Raw genomic sequence first — 23,623 nt, forward strand, 5'->3', positions numbered from 1 at the left:
AGCCATTGTGTGCATGAGTACTTAGTGGCTCCTCTTTGAATGATGAAATGTTTGAACTGAACTTGAGTTGACTGTCCTATATCTATATAGCCACATATATCAATCTGTAGACATGTTGTTGTTGTTGCATGCTCTCGAGTTGTTTCTAACATATGGTGACCCTAAGGTGGACCCATCACAGGGTTTCCTTGCCAAGATGTGTTCAAAGAGAATCTGCTTTTGCCTTGGGTTATTTGCTCAAGGTCACTCAGTGGGTTTCCATGCCCAATCTGCGATTCAAACCCTGGTCTGCAGAGTCATTGTCCAGATCTTGAACTACAGTGGGACTTTGAGTGTCCCAACTTAAGAGCATTTGAGTTAAGAGCTATCACTCAGCCTGGGCACACTTTGACATACGAACAGCATTTTGAATTAAGAGTTACTCCCTTGAAGCCTTAGGGCTTCAATGGAGCAGCCTCCATGTCTTGTGCTGTTGTCCACTTTGGGAGATTGCTGTCTTCTTTGCTCTTGTCTGCTTTGAGGAACTTTGGGTTAATGGATTTTGTGTGGTTTTTATTCCTGTATATTTGGCTTCATGAAAAGAGAGAGGGAAAGAGTACAAGAGAGGAAAGGAGGCTGGAATGAGTACAGTATGAAGAAAATGATGCTTCTGCCTCTTCACTGTGTGCTTTGTGCTTCTACCATGTTAAAGTTAATCTTCTTTTTTTAAATTGTTCCATGTGAATATGCATTTATACATAATTCGTTATTTATAAAGTACATTTTCTTATTTAAAAACACAGAACAAAAATGTTGGGGGGCCAGAACTGATTAATAACATTTCAGTGGGAAATTTGCTTTGAGATAAGAGTGCCTTGATTTAAGAGCTCAGTCGCAAAACAGATTAAACACTTAACTCATGGTATCACTACTTTATTTTGGAATACTTTTGTAAACTCAAATGGGTAAGCAGTATTGTCTAATAAGTAATGGGAAAGAATGTTCTTTGTTTATTAGAAATTTCAATCTCCCTGCAAAAAAAAAAAATATGGTTCAAGACACCCCCACCACCACCACCACCACCTTTGAAAATGGGTGAAAATCCTGAATGGAAAAACAGACCCGGTTCAGAATAGCTGGTTATCAACAACCCTGCTATTCTTTACCCTGCTGACACGAGGCTATTATTAGTAGAATTAGACTCTGATGAAGAAGAACAATAAAACCCCAGCACTGCTACACTCTTGGCAAACAATACTCCAACCTTGGTCCCATTTATGCCAGGCATTTTTTTGTGTTTGAATGGGAGAAGCTGCAAGAGAACGGTGGATAACGTCTGTTGCAGACAGGAGGTGATTTTGCGAGCAGAAGAATTCATCCATTTGCTTGCTCTTGATTTTGAAACATTAAACTGTGCAAATCAGCTTCTCACTTTGTTGTTCAAATTTCTTGATAATCTTCTTAGTGGTTGACCCCAAATTTTGGAACGCCAGGAGGACTCCCTCTTTGGCAAGTTAAGTAACTCTTATTCTATCAGACCTACCAGATCATACAGATAAATATTTATTTATGGTTTTGCATATTTAAAAAAAATCAGTATTGGGTTTAATAATTTGTAAAATGCTTTTGAGTGCTAGTATCGGGGGAAAAAGTAGGAAATAAACAGATAAAAAAGCAACAGACTTTTGAGTTTCCCCCACTTGCTAATAAAGGAAGTTTTTCACTTTCACATAGGTTAAGGGCGTAAGCCCTGTGAAAGTGGAAAAACTACCTATCTATCATCTTTCTACCTATCTATCCACCCATCCATCTTGAGAGAATGCTTTCAAGTCCTCCAGTTCGATTTATACTGAGCTTCAGCTGAATGTTGATCTTAGAGTCATTCTGGAGGACATATAAATACCTAGATATGTATTTATTTGTTTATTTATTTATTTAGGGTATTTGTAGCCCGCCTTTCTGAACCTTGCAGAGACTCAAGTATTATCTCTAGGAATATCTAGATCCTCCAGCACAACTTGATGAATATATTAATCAAACCTGTGAATAATGAAATCTGCAAAATTAAATGTGCATATGTGGGGAGCTGGCTGTATATTCTACCTTCTAGGAACTTGTACCTAATGCTAATGAGCTATTCCATGTTGTCACAGCTCTATTCTCAAAAGCTAAGTTGAGCTTTTGTCAGCGGTATAAGAATAGGAGCTGAGGCTGATGTGCCATCAAGTAAAGAGCTGGACTTGAATCAGGAGTGAAGTGGGAAGATGTCAGACTGAATCCCCAAAAGACATCTTCCCCACATGTAAGAGGCCAGATCCTTCTTAATGATTTCTATCAGTAGGCTTGCCTATTTTGTTAATCTGTCAGAGAGCATGATGGTTAAAGGTTATGGGAGTTGTAGTCCAGCAACAACTGAAGTACACAAGTTGGAATTTGCTTCACCAGTTCAACTGTCCATAGAACTGGTCATGTAAGACCTTACAGTTTTCCTACAAAGGGTACGTGTGTTGATGCAAATGCTGAAACAGCTTAACTTCACTCATTCTTTGGAGGTTTTTAAGCAGAGTCTGGATAGCTATCTGTCAGGTGCTTTGATCTTGTATTTCTACATGGCGGGGATAGACTGGATAGTCTTTGTAGTCTCTTCCACATGGACTATCAGTGTTGCTTACTCAAGATTACATAAGATACTTCAAATAGAAGTACAGTAGAGTCTTGCTTATCCAACATAAACAGGCCAGCAGAACATTGGATAAGCGAAAATGTTGGATAATAAGGAGGGATTAAGGAAAAAGCTATTGAACATCAAGTTAGGTTATGATTTTACAAATTAAGAACCAAAACATGGTTTACAACAAATCAACAGAAAAAACAGTTTCAATGTAGTAATTACTGTATTTACGAATTTAGCACCAAAACATTGCAGTGCATTGAAACAACTGTGGATCCGGGCGGGAGGCAGACTCCATTGGATAATACAGAACATTGGATGAGCAAAGGTTGGATAAGTGAGACTCTACTGTACCAGTATTGTTCCAATGTGGTTTGTGGACTCCATACTGCAAGCAGGATAGGAGACATAGTAGAACCCACAGAAGATAATCTTGCATGCTGCATCCATGCTGCTTTCTGCTCCGTCCAGAAGGATTTTGATCATGACCTCAATCCAATGTTGATCTCAGTCTGTTTAGATTAATCCCAGTCTAAGATAACCAGACTGATCCACTTCAGGTATGAAGACAAGATTAAACCAGAAATGCAGTGCTTCTACTCTGTTCATCCCAGCTCTGCTAGAAGAGGAAAATGGAGAATAGGCACACAAATCCAAGAATAAAGCAGTGCTAAACTGTGGTGCTAAACCCAGCCAATTTGAATAATGTTCTTATAGAAGGGAAAATTCTCCATTTCTCCCACCTACCCGCTCGCTAGAGAAAGAAGCAGATAAAAATAAAACTACAAAAACAATCCACAGATGAGCCCGGTTTTCATAGATATATAGAAAGACACCGTCCGTCCCCCCACCCCTGTTTTAGTATTTTATAATTTGCATTTGCTCAAGGAATTTAAAATATTCAAAGAAAAATATTCTATGACCCAGCTATAAACAAGTTCCTGCCAGCAAGCCTGCTCTTGTAAATTGCAGTTCTTAGGATTTGGTTTCACCAGTTCTGTGCACCATGAATAATTCATGTAGATGTTAAAAATACATGCGGATTCTTAGATCTGCAGCACCTTCTGTGTGTTTCCAAGCTATAGCTAATTTATGGATTTATTTCCTGAAAGAATGAATCACTTTGGGCTGACAAATTGTTAAGGGTTCTGATAATATCATAATCTCAATTAGAATGAAGGGGTCTTTCACGTAGTCAGACGTTTTCCAGCTTTGGGTAGAATAACACCAAGGTATTAACTGAATTATGAAACAGAAGTACCAACGGTTTTACATACTTTATGCAGCTAATTATGTGCAGATATTATAGACAAGAGAGTCAATGGCTAAAATGAATTCTAGAACTCATTTTTAAAATTGATTTAAGTCATTTCAGCTAAAATTAAATACAATAGTCTCGCTTATCCAACATAAATGGGCCGGCAAAATGTTGGATAATAAGAGGGGATTAAGGAAAAGCCTTTTAAACGCCAAATTACGTTATTATTTTACAAATCAAGCACGAAAACATGTTTTACAACAAATTGACAGAAAAAGCAGTTCAATACACAGTAATGTTATGTAATAATTACTGTATTTATGAATTAAGCACCAAAACATCACAATGTATCGAAAAAGCTGTGGATCCGGGCAGGAGGCAGACTGCATTGGATTATACAGAACATTGGATGAGCGAAGGTTGGATAAGTTAGACTACTGTATTACAAGATGCATGTTTCTAAAGATGACAGTTCCTGTTTATTTCCCTGTTTGCTTAGTAGTGTTTAGGTTAGATTAGTTTGGTTTCAGATTTGATAACTGGCTTCCTGATTTGCATAACAGGCAACAATAAAATGGGTTGTTATGTGATTTCCGGCACGTATGACCATGCTCCAGAAGCGTTATCTCCTGATGTTTTGCTTGCATCTATGGCAGGCATCCTCAGAGGTTATGAGGTTACAGCCTCTAAGGATGCCTGTCATAGGGTGGGAGAAAGAACTCTTGTCTGTTGGAGGTAGGAGTGAATGATTCAGTTGGTCACCTTGGTTAGCATTTCATGCCCTGACAGTTTTTAGGTGTGGCTTGTTACTGCCTGGGAAATTCCTATGTTGAGAGGTGATTTACTCCATGTGTGGCTAAGAAGGGTAGATAGACGTAGGGTGATGTGTGCAGCTGCTTTTGATGCAACTCTGTTGCTGCAAGCATCATCAACTGCATCCAGGGCACCTTTTGTACCATGAAGAAGGTTACACTGACAGCTACGAGATTTGGCTTTTCATCACTAAATTTAGTAATGTCTTTCCCATTATGCAAATTTGGTATGGTGTCATCACATAGCAAGAAAGTGATTATCTTCATTCTGTTACAGTGAAGATGTATCTCTCACTTTCTTTGATACAGTTCCATCACACAAAATAGCACATGTCACTGGGCATATAGGGAGAAGGGGGTCTACTTGATCCTGACCCTCCAGCTTCTCATTTAGTAAGGAAAAAGAAAAATAAAGCACCCTATTTATATTCATTGCACCCTGTTTTTGTTTATTGGAAAAGCCATGAGTCCAGTCATGCCAGAGATGTCAATGGGTTTGCCCCATTCTCAAAAACATGTGATGCTAATCTGTTGGGCTCAAGGAAGAACACTGAAATAGAACTGTATTCCACTGCCTAGTGAATGTGTTTGCATGAAATATGATAATAAATTAATGTTTTCTGTGTTCCCCTGGTACATTTTTAGGAGCATGTTTGAAAAGCAGTGTGGGAAAATGCATTCAGTGTGTGCGTGAAGACAGAGAAAGCGAGAGGAGGAGGAGATTACATAACTGTGTACTAAATATATCAAATAATTCCTCCATATTCTGAATAAACATATTGGGAAGCTTCACTTTTCATTCCCTTTGTAGCCAGAGGTGATTCTCTTATTCACTTGAGATAAAGATATATCTAATAAATTATTTAGACACTGTTTGCCGAGAGAGGGGCTTCTTTCAGCACGGATTCTTCTGTTTTGTAGTTGTTTGGGATGATAGTTTTTTGGACAGCTTCAAAAAAGCATAAATTACTAGTCTGATAATTTTCTCCTTGTTTCTATATGTATATATTTGGGATTTATTTATCATGACAGAAGCAAGTTGAGGGTACAATTAAAATGCATTTAGAAACACAAACAAAGTTTGGCATTGTGCTAAATGTCTTTTGACCAGAAGCTGGCCATTTCCAGTGCCTCTGGTGTCACTGTGATTAGGTCCTCCATTGTGTATGTGGCAGGGCTAAGGTTGCATTGTTGTAGGTGGGAAAGAATGTATTTGAGGAAAGAATGGGTGAGAAGATAGAAGCAATGACATTGTGATATCATTTCCCAAACTTCCTTTGTTGTACTTCATAGAAGCAATTATGAATGATAATTTTGCATAAAAAAGTAAATGCTACAGTACCCTTGAAATCTCTGATTTCAACATGCAAAGAGTTTGTACTTATTTTCTGTTCAAATGGTTCAAAGTGATTTCAGCAAGTTCTTTGTCTTTTTTGTGTTTGGTGACTAGGCATGGGTCAACTTCATTATGAGATGTAAACTCATCTGACCATCCTCTAAATAAAGTAGAGTTAAGACTTTCAGTATTAATTTTTGAAGTATGTGCTTAATAAGCTTTTTGTAGATCAAGAAAATGTGAGCTTTTTGATGTTGCAAAATAGGGATCATTTGAACTAAATAAGCATCAAAGTATTATAATAATGTATTGTCGAAGGCTTTCATGGCTGGAATCACTAGGTTCTTGTGGGGGTTTTTTGGGCTATAGGGCCATGTTCTAGAGGCATTTCTCCTGACATTTCGCCTGCATCTATGGCAAGCATCCAACAGACCTCACTACCTCTGAGGATGCTTGCCATAGATGCAGGCGAAACGTCAGGAGAAATGCCCCTAGAACATGGCCATATAGCCCGAAAAAACCCACAATAACCTATTAAAATAATGCTCTCTTTCCATCCCAACCATCACTGCCCTTCTCTCTAAGGGAGAGAAGAAGCTGGCTCAGCTTCACCATTCTTAGACCCAGAAGGAAAGGACACCACCCCCCATCCATCCCAGCTGCCACTGCCCTCAGAGGGAGAAAAGAAAAGACAGGCACAACTCCCATCATACCTAGATCTACAAGCAGATTAAAGATTCTGCCTCTATCCCAACTGCAACTGTCCTAGCCTCGCAGGAATTGAAGAAGCAACAGTATTTGTTGGATTTAATAATAATAATAATAATAATAATAATAATAATAATAGTAATAATAATAGTTATTATTATTATTATTATTATCTCTATTTACTAAAGGGGGGATTTAGGTCTACATCTGAGTGTCCATATAGTTTGATGAAACAACCCAATCTTAAGGCCAGCTCAGTTCATCAAGGGTTACTTGCAATCAGAGAAAATAGTCTAGAGTTCAGTCCCAAAGAGGACCTGGGGCGGCTAACGTGAGGCCAAGCCCAGAATTACAGTACAGCAAAATAAAATAAAATACAATACAATACAATCAGCAAATAATAACATCAAAATAAAATACATATAATAACAGAAAATGCAATAAACAGATGCAAAATTACATGATAAAGAGATAAAATAAAAGCACGGTGGGCGAGCCAAATGCACAGAATAAGATTGATAAAATCCTGGGTGAGATAAGTAAATAGAGAAGTATGTGTCTCTGGGGAAGCTCAGAAGGGGTGACCAATGAGATTGAGTCTTCTTTAAAGACAAGGAAAAGTGCATCATGAGGACAGAATTCTAGTTGGGACAGCCATGATATGGGGATATGGACCCTTTTCATTGCCATCCCTTTCCCTTTTATGTGCTGTTTTAATTACATTGTAAGTCTTGTGGACAAAGAACTATGTATTTATATATAAATATAAAATAGATTTACAACTGGGTGTGTTAGACATTCTGATTCAGGATTTAACGCTGAACTCTAAGTTATTTTCTCTGATTGCAAGTAACCCTTGTTGAACTGAGCTGGCCTTAGGATTGGGTTGTTTCATCAAACTATATGGACACTCAGATGTAGACCTAAATCTCCCCTTCAATCCCAACTAGAGTAGACTTATCAGATTAATGGAAACCTAGTAAATGGGTCATCTCTGGTTGGGACTAAAAGTTGGATCAGGCCATTCTGTTTTTAGGCTTCTATCTAAAAATGCAATGAACGAGTACTTAGTACACAGCTGGATTGTTTTCAGCTTCCTTTTGGATGTACACCCTCATTTGCTGTTGTATTATGTATGGAGTACCCATACGATATATTATTTTGTGAAGCCTTGCTGCTGATTCTACGCACTTTTGGAAGATTTTATTCAACTTTGGCGTCAGAAAGGACAAGCAGGACTGTACAAGCAATTTTAAGGGCTGAAACATGGTTTGAAAGTCAGCCATAGATGTAGAATTTGTAACCTGAACAACACATTCTGCAATGTGATGGCATAGTAGGAGCATAACTCTGACAATGTGGCTTTTTTTAGCAGAGCTCTTGCAGTGGGATGGGATGGAGGAATCAGAATTGCCAGCTTCTTAATTATACTGCAAACAACTACAATGCTGTGCTGATTGCACTTTCAAGCAAGAAATGCCTTCGTTTGCCTTTTTCTGATTTATTTACGGTGTTTCCACGAGTGCCTGAACAGAAATGTTTCACTTGCGCTTTCAACATCTATACGAAATGAAAAAAAAATGTATGAAGTAATGGTAAAGCTCTTCTTTTTATCATAGAAAGCAAGCCTAGGCAGCAGGATTTAATGCAGTCATTGAATCAGACATACATGTTCTTCAGGAGCAACATGATATGAGTTCCATGTGCTGTGGTTCTCAACCTTCATGATGCCGCAGTTCCTCATATTGTGGTGACCCCAACCATAAAATTATTTTCATTGCTACTTCATAACTGTGATTTTGCTATTGTTATGAATCATAATAACAGAAGTCACATTGTTGCTCTTCTGATAAATGTATAAGATACAGCAACCTCTGGGCTCAGCGGAAGAGAACAAACAAAAAACAGTGATATTAAGGACCCCCAAAATCCATACTCTCTGAGTGGTCCATTTAGCCCGCTGTCTTGGTGTCAACCAATAATCCCAGCAAGATTCTTACTGGAGATTTTGCATCTCAGAATATTGCACATTTTCCCCTGTTGCAAAATACGCTTAGGCTGCCTGTTAAGAATCGAATTCTGATTGCAGGGGAGGAAAGTGTGCAGGTGGTGATATATCTCCAGCTGGTGTTTGTTTAGGCTGTAGAAATGAGGGGCAACGATTTGCAGAATATGTGCTTGAACAAAAGGAAAAAAGTACAGGAATAGAATTGGGGAAAAATCTCTCCCAGGGAAAGATCTATGAATCCTCTCTTGTGTAAAGATTAGAGGTTAGTGTGCATTGCTGGTGAATTAAAAGCAAGATAAAAGGCTGTTGGTAGCTAGCAAAGGTTAGCCAGTTACCTAGGCAAATGAGGCTGAAAGAAAGCCTTTATAGTATAGGTGGTTTTGCCAGTTCCTTCTAAGGAATAGCCTACAGCACCTGGTATTTGTTGGTTGTTTCCCATCCATGGTAGGCACATGACAACTACATCCTTTGAGCCTGACAATGATTCTCTTGCAAAACAATCACAAATAGCATGCCTTGTTTTTCTGTTTTAAAGTACAAACATGCAAGAGTTAGGGACACGGGACCCCTGTGAAAGTGGAGAAACTGCTAATAGAAAAAGGCTATTTTTTACCCTGAGAGATCACCTCTCTTGGAACCTCTAGATCAGCATTTCTCAACCTGGGGATTGGGACCCCTGGGGGGGAGGACGCGAAGGGGTGTCAGAGGGGTCGCCAAAGACCATCAGAAAACACAGTATTCTTCCCACACAGGGTTCTGTGTGGGAAGTTTTGCTCAATTCTTTCATTGGTGGGGTTCAGAATGATCTTTAATTGTAGGTCAACTATAAATCCCAGCAACTACAACTCCCAAACGTCAGGGTCTATTTCCCCCAAATTACACCAGTGTTCACATTTAGGCATACTGAGTACTTGTGCCAAGTTTGATCCAGATCTGTCATTGTTTGAGTCCATAGTGCTCTCTGGATGTAGTGAACTACAACTCTCAAACTCAAGTCAATGCCCACCAAACCCTTCCAGTATTTTCTTTTGATCATGGGAGTTCTGTGTGCCAAGTTTGGTTCAGTTCCATCGTTTGTGAAGTTCAGAATGCTCTCTGATTGTAGGTTAACTATAAATCCCAGCAACTACAATTCCCAAATGAGAAAATCAACCCCCCCCCCCAACCCCAGTATTCAGATTTGGCCATATCGGGTATTTGTGCCAAATTTGGTCCAGTGAATGAGAATACATCCTACATCTCAGATACTTTCATTACAATTCATAACATTAACAACTTTACCGTTATAAAGTAGCTATGAAAATAATGTTATTGTTGGGGGTCACCACAACATGAGGAACAATATGTTACAAGAAGGTTGTGCGAGTAACATATGTGAATACAGCTGAGCAAAAGTACAAGAAAGTTTGCTTCCAACTTTCCCCTAGAAGTTGATGTTTATCTCGTTTTCCCTTATTGAAGTTCATTCCTGTAACATTTAAAAAATAAAGCCAGGCAACACACACTTGTGTTTGCCACTGCACACCCAGGAACGCTATGAGAATGCCTCAGAAGCTGCCAGTTGCTAGGATACCTGGCCTTTGTACTTTTTGTGATGGTCTCCTTCCTGTGCACTAATGAGTTTAAGGAATTTCTCTTTAGATTAAAATGATGCCCAGATGCCTTCCCAGTTTCATTTTCTTGTTTATCCTTCCTTGTATAATTTTACTTTTTAAAAAATCATTCCTCCTTAAACCTTGGGTCATTTGGAAATGAAGAATCTGCCAAACTTGCAGCTGTGCATAACAAGCTTCCTTATTAACAGTGTGCCATGAAGAAGCAATTTCTATTAGTACATTTGTATGAATAGATTATGAACCAGATTATAAAATGGGCAGTGTGGGTAGCTGGATATAGCCCTCAGCATGCCTCAGTCACCAAGCTGTGCTCAGGCTCAGACCTCCTGCCCATTTTGCAATTCTCTAAAAGCACTAACTAGGCTTTTAATAAATATAGGTCCAGGTCACTGTTGGCCAAAGAAGACAAATACGAGGGTTATCCAGAAAATAAGGTTGAGTTTTTGTTGCCTGTGTTATATAAGTTTTCCTCCGCCTTTTTCAGCCAGTTTGTCACTTCAATTTTCTCCTCGTCATCGTCAGAAAAGTGTTTTCCACCAAGGTGTTTCTTCAATTTAGTGCACAGATGATAGCCACTGGGTTCGAGATCGGGGCTGTGAGAGGGGTGGCTTAAAACATCCCATCCAAATGAAGTCAACAATTCATGTGTTGCATGAGCAATGTGCGGACGCACATTGTCATGAAGGAGACAGACTCCCGCCATCAGTATCCCACAACGTTTGTTTTGGATGGCTCTGTGAAGTTTCTTCATGGTGTCACAATATACTCCATACCCATTTTGTCACATGCTGTCTTGACATTAGGTCCTCTCCATAAACTGAAACAATTTTGCAATTAATTGCATCAGCGTTTATGCCCTTAGCATTTAGGTAGCATATTACAGCTCAAACTTTGCACTTGGAGGGAAACAAAATGAGGACGCTCATCTCTGACCTTCGCCGGCATGCCAGTCAATGAGCTACTGACAACTGGCTTGCTTGCTCACTGGCTTCCCGCTACATGGCAGTGATACCAACTACCCCCACAAAAATTCCCTGAGAGCTATGTGCCTTGTAACTTTACTTTCCAGATAACAGTTGTAGTTCCTCTTTTAGTTTTAGGGTAGAACTGCCAGCAGTTTCATTTGTATACTTACTATATATACCTATGTATAAGTCAACCTCGTGTATAAGTTAAAGGCAGGTTTAGGTGCCAACATTATAGATTTTGATAAGGTTCTTGGATAAGTTGAGTTGAGTTTTTTTGGATCATTAATGTTTCTGGACTTATACATACAGTATAAAGTAAATCTTTGTAGCTGATATCAAGGAAAGACTTTACTGCTTTGCTTACATCCCAAGATTGCAAAATTTTAACCTTGACATTTATTATCTCAAATGTAGAAAAAAAATACCTTGTAGAGTATTTTCAGTTGGTATTTATTTATTTATCAGGTCAGAAGTGAACTGAGGGTACAGTTGTACTGTATTTAAAAATCACAGTTTAAAAACTTGGCACTATACTAAATGTCCTTTGACCAGTAACTGGCCATTTGGAGTGCCTCTGGTGTTGCTGTAAGAAGGTCCTCCATTGTGCATGTGGCAGGGCTAAGGTTGCATTGTAATAGGTGGTCTGTGGTTTGCTCTTCTCCACACTCGCATGTCGTGGGCTCCACTTTGTGGCCCCATTTCTTAAGGTTGGCTCTGCAGGATGTGGTGCCAGAGCGCAGCCTGTTCAGCATCTTCCAAGTCGTCCAGTCTTCTGTGTGCCGAGGAGGAAGTCTTTCATTCGGTATCAGCCATGGCTTGAGGTTCTGGGTTTTAGCTTGCTACTTTTGGACTCTCACTTACTGAGGTGTTCCTACAAGTATCTCTGTAGATCTTAGAAAGTTGTTTCTTGATTTAAGGCGTTAGCATGCTGGCTGATATCCGAACAGGAAATGAGCCAGAGATGCCACTGCCTTGGTCGTTTCATTATTGGCTGCTACTTCCCGGCGGAAATCAGGTGGTGCAATACTGGCCAAACAGTATAATTTCTCTAGTGGTGTAGGGCGCAGACATCCTGTGATAATGCAGCATGTTGCATGTCTCATTAGGAGCCACATCCACTGTTTTAGCGTGGTAATGTGTTCCACACTGGGCATGCGTACTCCTCACCACAGTAGCAGAGCGCAAGGGCAGATGTCTTCACTGTATCTGGTTGTGACCCCCAGGTTGTGCCAGTCAGCTTTTGTATGATATTGTTTCTCACACCCAAGGAGTGCTTCTTATAGGTCAGAGCACAGTCCATGGTAATTCCCAGGTATTTGGGTGTGCTGCAATGCTCCAGTGGGATTCCTTCCCAGGTAATCCACAGAGCTCGGGATGCTTGTCTATTCTTAAGATGAAAAGTACACGTCTGTGTTTTAGATGGATTAGGAATCAGCTGGTTTCCCCTGTAATAGGCACTAAAAGCACCTTTTTCAATTGGTTACTTGGAAGGAATATATAGTTGCTTCAAGCTACTATGGAAGAAGCGTGCAAAACATGGTAGAATACTTTTGAGATAAAAGTGAGATGATAATGATGATGATTCTGGTCAATTCAGGATAATGGATGCTTCCCTCCACTTTTCCCCCCCCAAAAAACAAAATTTCAACCTACATTATAGACAGAATTTTGAAAAAAAATTAATGAATCTATGAAACAGAATGAGGGATTCTGGGAATTGTGTTCCCAGAAAAAGTTATTTATCTTAAGCCCCAAAATAATGTCTGTATTTCAAAGTCATCCAAAACTGCATTCTGTTGTGTTGCAATGTCATCCAGACCTGCTTTCTACAGTAGACCTGTTGAATCAGTGGGAGTGAAGATAAGTAAGTGGTGATTCACCACTCAGTAATTGATTCAGTGGATTTAGCATGGTTAGGGCTACAATAGCTTTCAGGACACAAAGAGTTTAATGACCATATTCAATATTAAACCCAGGGGTTTCTCATCAAAATTGAGTGCTCTAATTTCATCACTACACAATGGATTTGGGTTATTATAGAACACACAGTAAGTGATGCCTTTGTATCAAATGCTTTCGTATTAGGATGAGTGTATTCAGAGGTACAAGTGGATTGTGTATCAACAAAATGAATTGGAATAAAATAGCTAGGCAATTCTTGATTTGAAAAGAGTAGACAGTTTATTTCTGGGTCCCAAGGGCAATAAACAGTTGACTTGATGAATGCTTGGTTATATTGGTTATATCTATATAAATAAAAATGTAATGTTCGTTTGTGGGATTAACAGAACTAAAAAACCACTGGACAAATTGACACCAAATTTGGACACCTAACAACCCAATGTATGCCCTTCACTAAAAAAAAATGATTTTGTCATTTGGGAGTTGTAGTTGCTGGGATTTATAGTTCACCTATAATCAAAGAACATTCTGAATCCCACCAACGATGGAATTGAACCACACTTGGCACATAGTTCTCCCATGACCAACAGAAAATACTTGAAGGGTTTGGTGGGCAGTGTCCTTTGGTTTTGGAGTTGTAGTTCACCTACATCCAGAGATCACTGTGGACTCAAAAAATGAGGAATCTAGACCAAACTCTACAAGGATACTCAATATGTCCAAATGTGAACACTGGTGGAGTTTGGGGAAAATAGAATCTTGACATTTGGGAGTTGTAGTTGCTGGGATTTATAGTTCACTTAAAATCACAGAGCATTCTGAACCCCACCAACGATAGAATTGGGCCAAACCTCCCACACAGAACCCCCATGTGGGCCACAGCAATGCGTGGCAGGGGACGGCTAACGGTTATATAAATAAAATTTAATGTTGATCCTCAACAACACACTGATCTCTCTTTCCCCTTTCTCTTTTCAGATCTGAACATGGAGTTTAACCCTTCAGATCATCCAAGGGCCAGCACAATATTCCTCAGCAAATCTCAAACAGATGGTAAGTGACTAGTTTTATTCTCTTCTTGTAGGAGAAACTGTTAAACCATACTGCAGGCACACTTAACAATAAACGTGTGGCTTATTATGAGACGTCAGCAATAAAATTTTGAGGGAGTCTGATATCTGAATGTTAAGTTTAGTAAGGACTAAGAAAACTTCCAAAGGAAAGCCTTCTTTTATATCAGACATATACAAAATAGTGAAGTAGTTGTTTACTAAAGTCAGGTATCTCTGAAAAGTCAAGGTTGATGGTATGTATAGATTTAGGAAAGCCCCACTCAATATTTCTTTCTCTTTTTGAAATTTTAAATTCGTGAATATTTTAAGGTGAGATTAAATGAATTGATGTATTGTGATTGAATGTTTAACGGTGTTTCTTATGTTTTTGTTGCCTTGTGAAGTACTTGCAAGTTTAAGGAGGACTCATTGTGGGGTGGGTAGAATGAATACCTAGGGCTATGATGAATAGTTTTTAATTCTTTAAAAATGTTTTAACAATAATTTTATTCTGTTTTAATCAGTTTATCCTGAGATTCCAACATAAACACTCCCTTTCAGCTGCTATTTGCTGTCAAAGTGGAGGTGCTAATGAGGCTAATAGCAGGTGCCCTCCCACACTAAGTAGCAAACTGGTATAGCTTCCATCCCTGATCACCCACAATATCTACTTAATGACAACCTCCAGATACATTAAATGTGATCACACATTCTGCATAATACAGTAGAGTCTTGCTTATCCAACCTTCGCTCATTCATCGTTCTGTATTATCCAACAGTCTGCCTACTGCTCGAATCCACAGCTGTTTCAATATATTGCGATGTTTTGATGCTAAATTTGTAAATACAGTAATTACATAAAGTTATAAAACATTATGTTTTGATGATTAATTTGTAAAATCATAATGTAATTTGACATTTAATAGACTTTCTCTTAATCCCTCAGTATCCAACATTTTCGCTTATCCAACGTTGTGGTGGCCTGTTTATGTTGGATAAGCGAGACCCTTCTACTGTATATAATTTGGCTTTCAGGACAATGTCTAATTTGGCTTCTAGGCATGGTTAATACAGAGTTTTAATGTAGTTTACTGCTGATTGAAAGTTATTTTGCTCATATTTGTGTCAGGTTTGTTAAAGACCAAGTGAGGATTTACAAGTAGATGCACTGTTGCAAATCTTTGTTAATGATGTCTTATTTGGAAATATTTCCAAACATGATGTCACATTTCAAAAAGGATTATAATGGGGAAAAAAACCTAGAATTATTTCTCATTAAAGTAGGTTAATTGGAGAAGCCAACACCAAATATGTTTATTCTCCAGAATTAGAGTTCTTGATTTGTATTGTCATTCTTGCAGGCTTGAAAAACAAAATGCAGGCATCCTCCTTGAGTTCATTGATCAGTGGTGTTGAACACAATCATTTATTAGTCTGTGACTTTACCTCCCTGGAAATTAATGATGTTTGCTTCTGAATGCCTCTTGATGTAATCAGCAGAGGGAGATTCATGTACTGTTGCCTTATTCGGTCTGTAGCATTGGACTTGAGTGATGTGAACTCCTCCGCCCCCAAAAGCTGTCACATATAATAGCTGCTTGTTTCCAAAAAAGACTGCTAGAAATATGTGCTGCATGAAATAGTCCCCTGCTGAGTCCCTGTACATCGTTATATGCTTACTGTTGCCCCAGTCCCCTACCCACCTGCCCACCTACTCTTTTGCAAATTTTAGAAAGTGAGGTATTTCCTGATCATCCTTAGCCAAAACATATTAAGCACCTGAAGTGAGAGCCACTGAAAGGTGTTCAAAGGAAAAACAAGTAGGCAGCTGGGCTGGATTTTTTTTCGTCTTGAATTTTAGACATCCAGTGGAAATTAATGAACTGTGGTGCTGTTTTTATATTCACCTGCTGCAATTTCACCAATTGTGCTGTTCTGTTGCCATGTTATTAATATTACTAGCCACCTCCTGCCACGTGTTACTGTGGCCCAGTCTGTGTATATGTGGTGTTGTGTGTGTATATATGTGTATATATGTATATATGTGCGTTTGTGTATATATGTGGTTTTGCACTTGTGTTATAATGCAATTTTTGTTTTTTGGCTTGTTAAGTCTCTTCTGTTGTGTTTTTGAGTGTTTTTATGAGTGATGGTCACTCGTTGGTCTGATAGGTGTATTGTGTCCAAATTTGGTGTCACTTTGTCCAGTCGTTTTTGTGTTATGTTAATCCCACAAACAAACATTAGATTTTTATTTATATAGATTTATGATGACTTAGTCTTATTGACTAGTTAATTAGTAACTGTAAGATTTCATGTTAATACAGTGGAGGGTCAACAGGATTTTTGCAGATTTGATTATTCATATATTTGATTAATATTTTCTCTCTAAGGAAGATCAGTCTAGATCAGTCATGGGCAAACTTTTTTGCTCAGGGGCCACATAGCAAGCCAAGGAAGGGGACGAGGCTGGGGGTGGGCCAGGCCATGGGTCTAGGAGGGAGCGGGGAACGGGTGGGGTCAGGGGCAGATCACCCTCAAGCTTTCCTCCCAGCATAAGAATGGAGCAAGCATCAGATGGTGAGTCTTTGGAGATCCCTTGACCCCTGCCTGCCTCTCCCTTCTGCCAGCATCAGGGTGAGGCCTCGTCTCATCCTGACACCAGGAGAAGGGAGAGGAAGGCAGCAGGTGAGGTGGCTTTGGAGCCACTTCGCCCACTGCTTGCCTCTTTGCCAGACTGGGCTTCTCCCGTCATCTGGATGGGGCCTAGCCTCATCCTGATGCCAGGAGAAGGGAGAGGCAGGCGAGGTGGTTTTGGAGCCGCTTCATCCACTGCTTGCATCTTTGCCAGGCCGGGCTTCTCTCGGCATCTGAATGGGGCCTCACCTTGTCCTGACACTGGGAGAAGGAAGGGGCAAGCTGTAGGCAAGGTGGCTTTGAAGCCGCTTCGTCTGCCTCTTCCCCTGTGCCAGGTTTTTCCCGCATTGGGAGAGGACCTTTTCCTTATGCTGGGAGGAGGGCCCAAGGAAGGCACACGGCTATTGAGAGCATTCTAGAGGGCTCCCAGCCACCACATGCCTTCCTACCATGTCCTTTCGGCATAAGGACGCGGCAGGTCACCACATCCTTATGCCCAGAAAATGAGGGAAATTTTGAAGGCTGGACATAAGGGCCCAGGGGGCCATGTCTGGCCCGCGGGCCTTAGTTTGCCCATTCCTGTTCTAGGTTCTCTAAGGTTACTCTGTGGTCAACTTTATTTAGAGGTTGACCATATAGTTGCACTGATGTACCTCGAATTTTGTAGAGAAAACACGCCTCTAGGAATTTTTAGGTTTTACAGCACAATTCTGTGGTCAGTTGCTAGTAGAGGACCCAGCTGACTTTGACCATACACTGAAGGACCTAGAGATTATGAGAGATTTGTTGTTACTTTTTAAATTCCTGGTTTTTGCACCTTAATCCTATGCCTTTAACCTCCATATAAGTGGAGGGTCTACTGTGTGTTGTTATGCTTACTTAAATCTCCATATTGTAGTTTTAATTGTAAAGCTTGGTGAATATTTTGGAATTCTGCCCTTTCTCTGTTGTTTGGAGATTATAATATATGCGCCTTTCTCTAATTGCAACCCGTATGTTTGCATGAGATGGAACATTTTTTTCTTGTCATGTAACCTTCTCACTCTGAAAACAGTGTTCAGATTTTCTAAATTTAGGCCATGCTTGCAAAGTTGTGAAACTTCACTCCCAAAATATAACCACCAGTACCATGGTAGAAGCCAAAGGAGAGCAGTTGGCAAGTAGGCTCTGATGTTAGGTACAAATTCAGTATTTATGCGAATAAATAGCTGTTTGTTATGGTCTTATCTGATACCCAGAATAAGCTGGGTAAGCAAAAGAAAAAGTGAAATGAGGCTGTAAACAGAAATAAGAACTTAGGTTGATATTTCGTATTGAAAATGCAAATTATATTACCTTGCGGACTTTGTACCTCCCAGGTCTGTTGCTTTGGTGAGGCATGGGATATCTCTTCCCTTAATCAACTGATAATTCTAATGACATGGCCACTGATCTCTCCTATGTTACCTTATAAATCCCACATTTTCTGGAATCATTTATTATAACTATTACAGTTGGAGCAATTTTAGGGTAGTAATAAATAATAATAATAAAACTTTATTTATACCCCGCCTCCATCTCCCCAAGGGGACCCGGGGCGGCTAACATGAGGCCACCCCAACAAAGCAAAACGAATACAACATACAACCATAAAATAAAATACAATAAAATATATGCAAAGAAAGTAATACAAAATAAACACAGGGTACAACAAAATAAACAAAGACATTAAGCTTAGTGGGCAGGGCCAAGTAAACCCTGGGTGTGGTGGATAAGTAGGTTAATGTATCTGGTGGTAGGTTCGGATGGGACGACCAGTGGGAATTAATTTCAACTAAAGGGTGAGATAAAGTGTGGTTGGGTTGCTGGTGTTTACTGGTGTTGGCCCATCTTGTGGTCCCCCCTCCTGGTCCACCTTCCCTGAGTTACTGAGATTGTATGAGATTGTATTTATTTTATTTTATTTTGGTGCCAGTATAGTTGGTAGCTTCACCCTCTCCTTCCACAAAAAAGAGGCTTTTAAAAAAAGAGACAAATTCAGGTTTCATAGAGGTTGAGGAGAAACATAGAGGTTGAGGAGAAACAGAGAGGACTTCCCTTTGGATTCATATAATCTTTCTATTGGATCTGTACCAGGCAATTCCCCTAACAAGAATAAAAGTGTATTTTATTCTGGTGCTGAATAATTTATAAGCTACCCAAGTGCAAGAGGTTGTAATTTATGTGTAATTATTAACTCAAGGATATTGCCTCTTGTCCTTTTGAAGCCTCTTACTAAACCGGTCTCTAATATGCTGCACAAAAACGTAGCACAAAAGCACAATAACAAGGTGGCAATGCTTTTTGTCTTTTAAAAAATGTTTAAAGCTCCCCAGATTCTTTTTCTGTGCTGTATTTTTAAAAAGCACTAACAGTTAATTGCATTTTCAAATATTAAAATGGGTCACTGGGTTTTAAAAATAAAGCAAATTAAGAAATCTTGGCTGTCATCCCATATGTTAACCTAAAAGGAAAAAAAAAGTTTGCAGTCTTTTTTGGAAAAAGAAGTTAACTCTCAAAAAATTGTCATGAACTTTTCAACCTTAACTCCAAACCTGTCCAGCTTCATTTAATCCATGTTGTTATGGTAGGCATCACATTCTTAACTAAGTGTTCCTGTCACCTAAATAAAACAGATAATTATTGTGCTTGTTTTCTACTTTTTTTGAGGCCACTTTGTGCTTTGTAAATGATGCCAAATGAAATAAGATTTGTCTGAGATCTTTTGGGCAGGGAACATTCTTACACAGTATGTCTGGGAATCCTTGTACATCTAGATTGTGGGTAATACGATGTCGTCTGTATTAGCAATTAAGTGGGTTGGCATTGATGGGGATTTTAGAACTTTGATGAAATGGCTGCAGATGGTGTTGGAATTCAACTCCATGCTGCCCAAGTCTCAAGTCTTCAACGAGGAGCAGTTAGTTTCGTATAGTCCGACGGATTCCCTTCCCCCATTCCTGAATGACATTTGAATACATCTATTTTGTTCTCTCTCTCTCAATCTCTCTGTTTCTTCTCTCATTCCCATTGGTTGTGTAGAATGGATACTTTCTACTGCAAGCCTTTATTTCTGACTTCAGTTTTCCATCTTTGTGTGTGCTGTGTGCTTAGATATCTGTGTGTATATGTGTGTCAGAGAGATGTAGTGATTGGTGTTTTCCCCTCTCTTTGAAACCTTAGAAGAGATGGGTGTTAGAGTAGCTCAAACCCAGTTATTTACTATGAAGAAATGCCATTGTTTCTATTTTAAACAAACCTTTTGTGATTTTTAAAGATAGGACTCTGCATCTTTGCCTGCCTAAGCTCTACATTCTTTACTGCATGCTGTGAGTTGATGCTCAACTTTTAGTATCCTGTTCGTATTTTGGATGCTCTGCTATATTTTTTGGTAGTTTTCCCTAACACTCAGAAGGAGTGAAGGTCTGATTTGGGTTACCTGGGGTTCTTAAGCAAAAAGAAAATCAAGCTGGAATCTATTCAGGGCTTTTCTGTACACCCTTTCAGGTGCCTGTCAGAGTTTTCAGGCCAATATTCTGGTGCCCACCCCTCCAAAAGAGCTTTTTCTCATTCCATGAAAGTTTAGATTACATCTGAGTATGTGCTGTGTGCGTACTCTCTGTGTGTGTGTGTGTCAGAGAGATGTAGTTATTGTTGTTTTCCCCCCTCCCTTTGAAACCTTAGAAGAGATGGGTATTAGAGTAGCTCAGACCCAGTTCTTGATTATTAAGAAATGCAGTTCTTTTTATTGTTATAAATAAACTTTTTGTGATTTTAAAATTGGACTCTGCATCTTTGCCTGCCTAAGATCTAAATTCTTTACAGCCACATAACGCGACATGTCATGCTTTGCTAGCTGTGAGTGGTTGCTCAACTTTTAGTATCCTGTTTGTATTTTGGATGCTCTTTTGTATTTTAGGGTAGTTTTCCCTAACAGATGAAACCAAAGAGGAATGATGGAATGAAACAATGGAAACCTGGAAATCCAATGCTTTGAAGACAATTAATTTTTTTTCTCTTGGAACTAAAAGTTTTGTTTTCTCTCCCTAATAAACTCAAATATTCCATTATCCAACAAGGATATTTATTAACGGCTAAATTTTGACTAGTAATACATAACCTTGCCAGTCAATATCTATAAACATGTTAACCCTATTAAAACACGTTTTAGAAGTAGCTGCCATTCCAGAGTATTAAAAGCTTTTGTGGTCCTAGAAACTGACTTGAATAAAGGGACCAAAACGATAAAGAGGTTTTAATTTAGGAAGTAGAATTTCAATACATTGTTTGTTTTTTTGTTGTTGTATATGATGAACATCGTATTTTTGATTAGCCATAAGACAGTGAATTTAAACTTAAATTCAGAATATCCTATTTTCAATATATGTTGCTTGCGGTTGTGTCCTGCCTTATCTCCCCTTTTGTTAGAAATGTTGCACATTTTAGTGCTGATTCTAATGTTGCAAAAAAGGTTAACTGAAATGAAATCATACATTTTAACAACATTTTTATGTTTTCACAGTGAGAGAAAAACGGAAGAGTCTCTATGTAAACCACGTAAGTGAAAAAAAATTATCTCTGGATGGATAACATGTTTTCTATATACATGATTACATCTTAAAGTCTGTCTCACAAGCAAATCATCTGTCCTTAACTGTACAGCAAATGGAATGTGAAAGGGTCCTTGGAAACCGAGATAGAGAGTTTAATGTATTGTGTTATGTAAAGCAGAAGAGGCTGGTGGCAATGAGCTTGCATGACACTGAATTCAAAAGAGCATTAAAAATCCCTTGCATTTAGCCTGAGGATGCAAAGCATATGCACTTTTTGTGTTCTCCTTTTTACAACTTATTATAAAAGTGGGGAGGACAATGAAATATGTGATATAAGAAGAGGGTGGGTGTGAGGCAGGGGTCTTCGTTGTACACCTTAAATCAGCTACTGGATGTGGAATTCTTAAAAACATCAAGAATCTAGATAGCAGCATGGAATTCGACTGTTTCTGATGAATTTAGATATCTGAGGAAACACTGGTGTACATCGTCTGGGAAGGCCCTGCTCTCAATCCTGCCTGCCTTGCAAGCGCGATTGGCCGGGACGAGGGACAGGGCCTTCACAGTGGTGACCCCGCCCCCCCCCCCCCGGGTTATGGAACTCCCTCCCCAGAGATATTAGATCGTCCCCCTCCCTCCTGACTTTCCGAAAAAAGGTAAAAAACTTGGCTCTTTTAGCAAGCTTTTGAGAATGCAGCGGAATAGATAACATGGAACTATGAATGATGTACATGGAATGGCTAGACAATGTTACTGGAAAATATTTTTAACAGGATGACACCGATACTAGATGTTTTAATTGTTTTTGGCATCAAATTGTGCCAACCTTGAGAAAGGTGGGCTATAAATATTGTAAATAAATAAGTAAATACATGAAGTGGGAGCCATGATGTAAATGAGTGATTAAATAGTAACTTGAAAAATCCATTGGACTGCCATATGCAATAGGCCATTACCCAGTTGTTGTTTTGTTTGTTTGTTTCCCTTTTCTGCAAATGGATTTTGGGCTTTCCAAAGTACTCTGCTATAGAAATACAGGTACAAAAGGTCCCCAAGTTACAAACACATTCTGTAGGTTTGTTCTTAAGTTGAATTTGCATGTAAGTCAGAACAGGTAACATTTTAAAGTGTAACTCTCTCTCTCTCTCTCTCTCTCTCTCTCTCTCTCTCTCTCTCTCTCTACTATTTGGCTTGTTGTGGGAACAAGAATTGTCGAGAAAGTTCCAGTGGAGACCTCTTTTCCCTATGATAACTCTTTCAGGAGTGAATTTCCTTTTCTAGGGATAGATTTCTCTTACTTCCTGTTGTCTCACCCCCATTCTTAACTATGTGCCAGATGTTTGTAACTCAGGGACTGCTTGCTCCTGCAAGTTAATTTTTCCCCAATTGTATTTGTTTTCTGTTTTTACAAGAAGAGCATTGACTGTTCTGACATCGTTAGGACATGATACTTACACTTTGCACTTAGAAATCTATAGTAAAGGATTGGAATTATCATAGAGGTCTGAGTGATTAATAGCAAGAAACAGTTGCAGGGTCTACATTTTGCTGTTATATCCCCCCTTTTTGCATCCTGAAATGTTTCATATTGATTATAACTTCATCCTTTACAAAATAGATGAAAATAGATCACGCTTCAGTGATGATGATTAGTATTTTAATAATAGTTGATATGTTTTCGTGATATACCAGTATATGGTTTAGTTGATTCGGATTAAGTAATTTTCTTTGGATAGATTTTTTTTTAAAAAGTTTGAAGACAGCTTATTGTATTTATTTTTTCTTACTTCCCTGCTGGAGAAAGTCTTCCCATCATATGTGTGTGTGTGTATGTATGCATGCATATATGAGAATATAGCTTTCTTTCCTTTCCCACATTTGCTTTTCTTTGTACACAGAAACCCTGCTCCTCTCTGAATTAATTGCACATTGCATGGAGTTTGGAAAAGGTTTTTTTTATTAACTATTCTCCCAAAATCCTTCAGAAAGTTGGCTGAAGTTGTAATCCAAAAACCAATTTCTCTAAACTCAGAAATCAGTGTAAGCCTGTGTTTTAAAAGCTCACACTTATAAATGAAAAATATGAGCCTCAAAGTTAGGAATAT

At 39.0% G+C, this 23,623-nt stretch overlaps 1 protein-coding gene across 1 annotated transcript in view; it reads left to right on the forward strand.

Moving 5' to 3' along the window:
* Positions 1 to 23,623, forward strand: part of CCNY (cyclin Y) — a 134,846-nt gene that overhangs the window by 72,874 nt on the left and 38,349 nt on the right. The window contains exons 2-3 of the mRNA XM_060782533.2: positions 14,237 to 14,311; positions 21,488 to 21,522. Coding sequence (XP_060638516.1) covers positions 14,237 to 14,311; positions 21,488 to 21,522 — 110 coding nt within the window. The remainder of the gene's footprint in view (positions 1 to 14,236; positions 14,312 to 21,487; positions 21,523 to 23,623) is intronic.

Source organism: Anolis sagrei, chromosome 6, assembly GCF_037176765.1.
Source record: "Anolis sagrei isolate rAnoSag1 chromosome 6, rAnoSag1.mat, whole genome shotgun sequence".
Lineage (NCBI taxonomy): Eukaryota > Metazoa > Chordata > Lepidosauria > Squamata > Dactyloidae > Anolis > Anolis sagrei.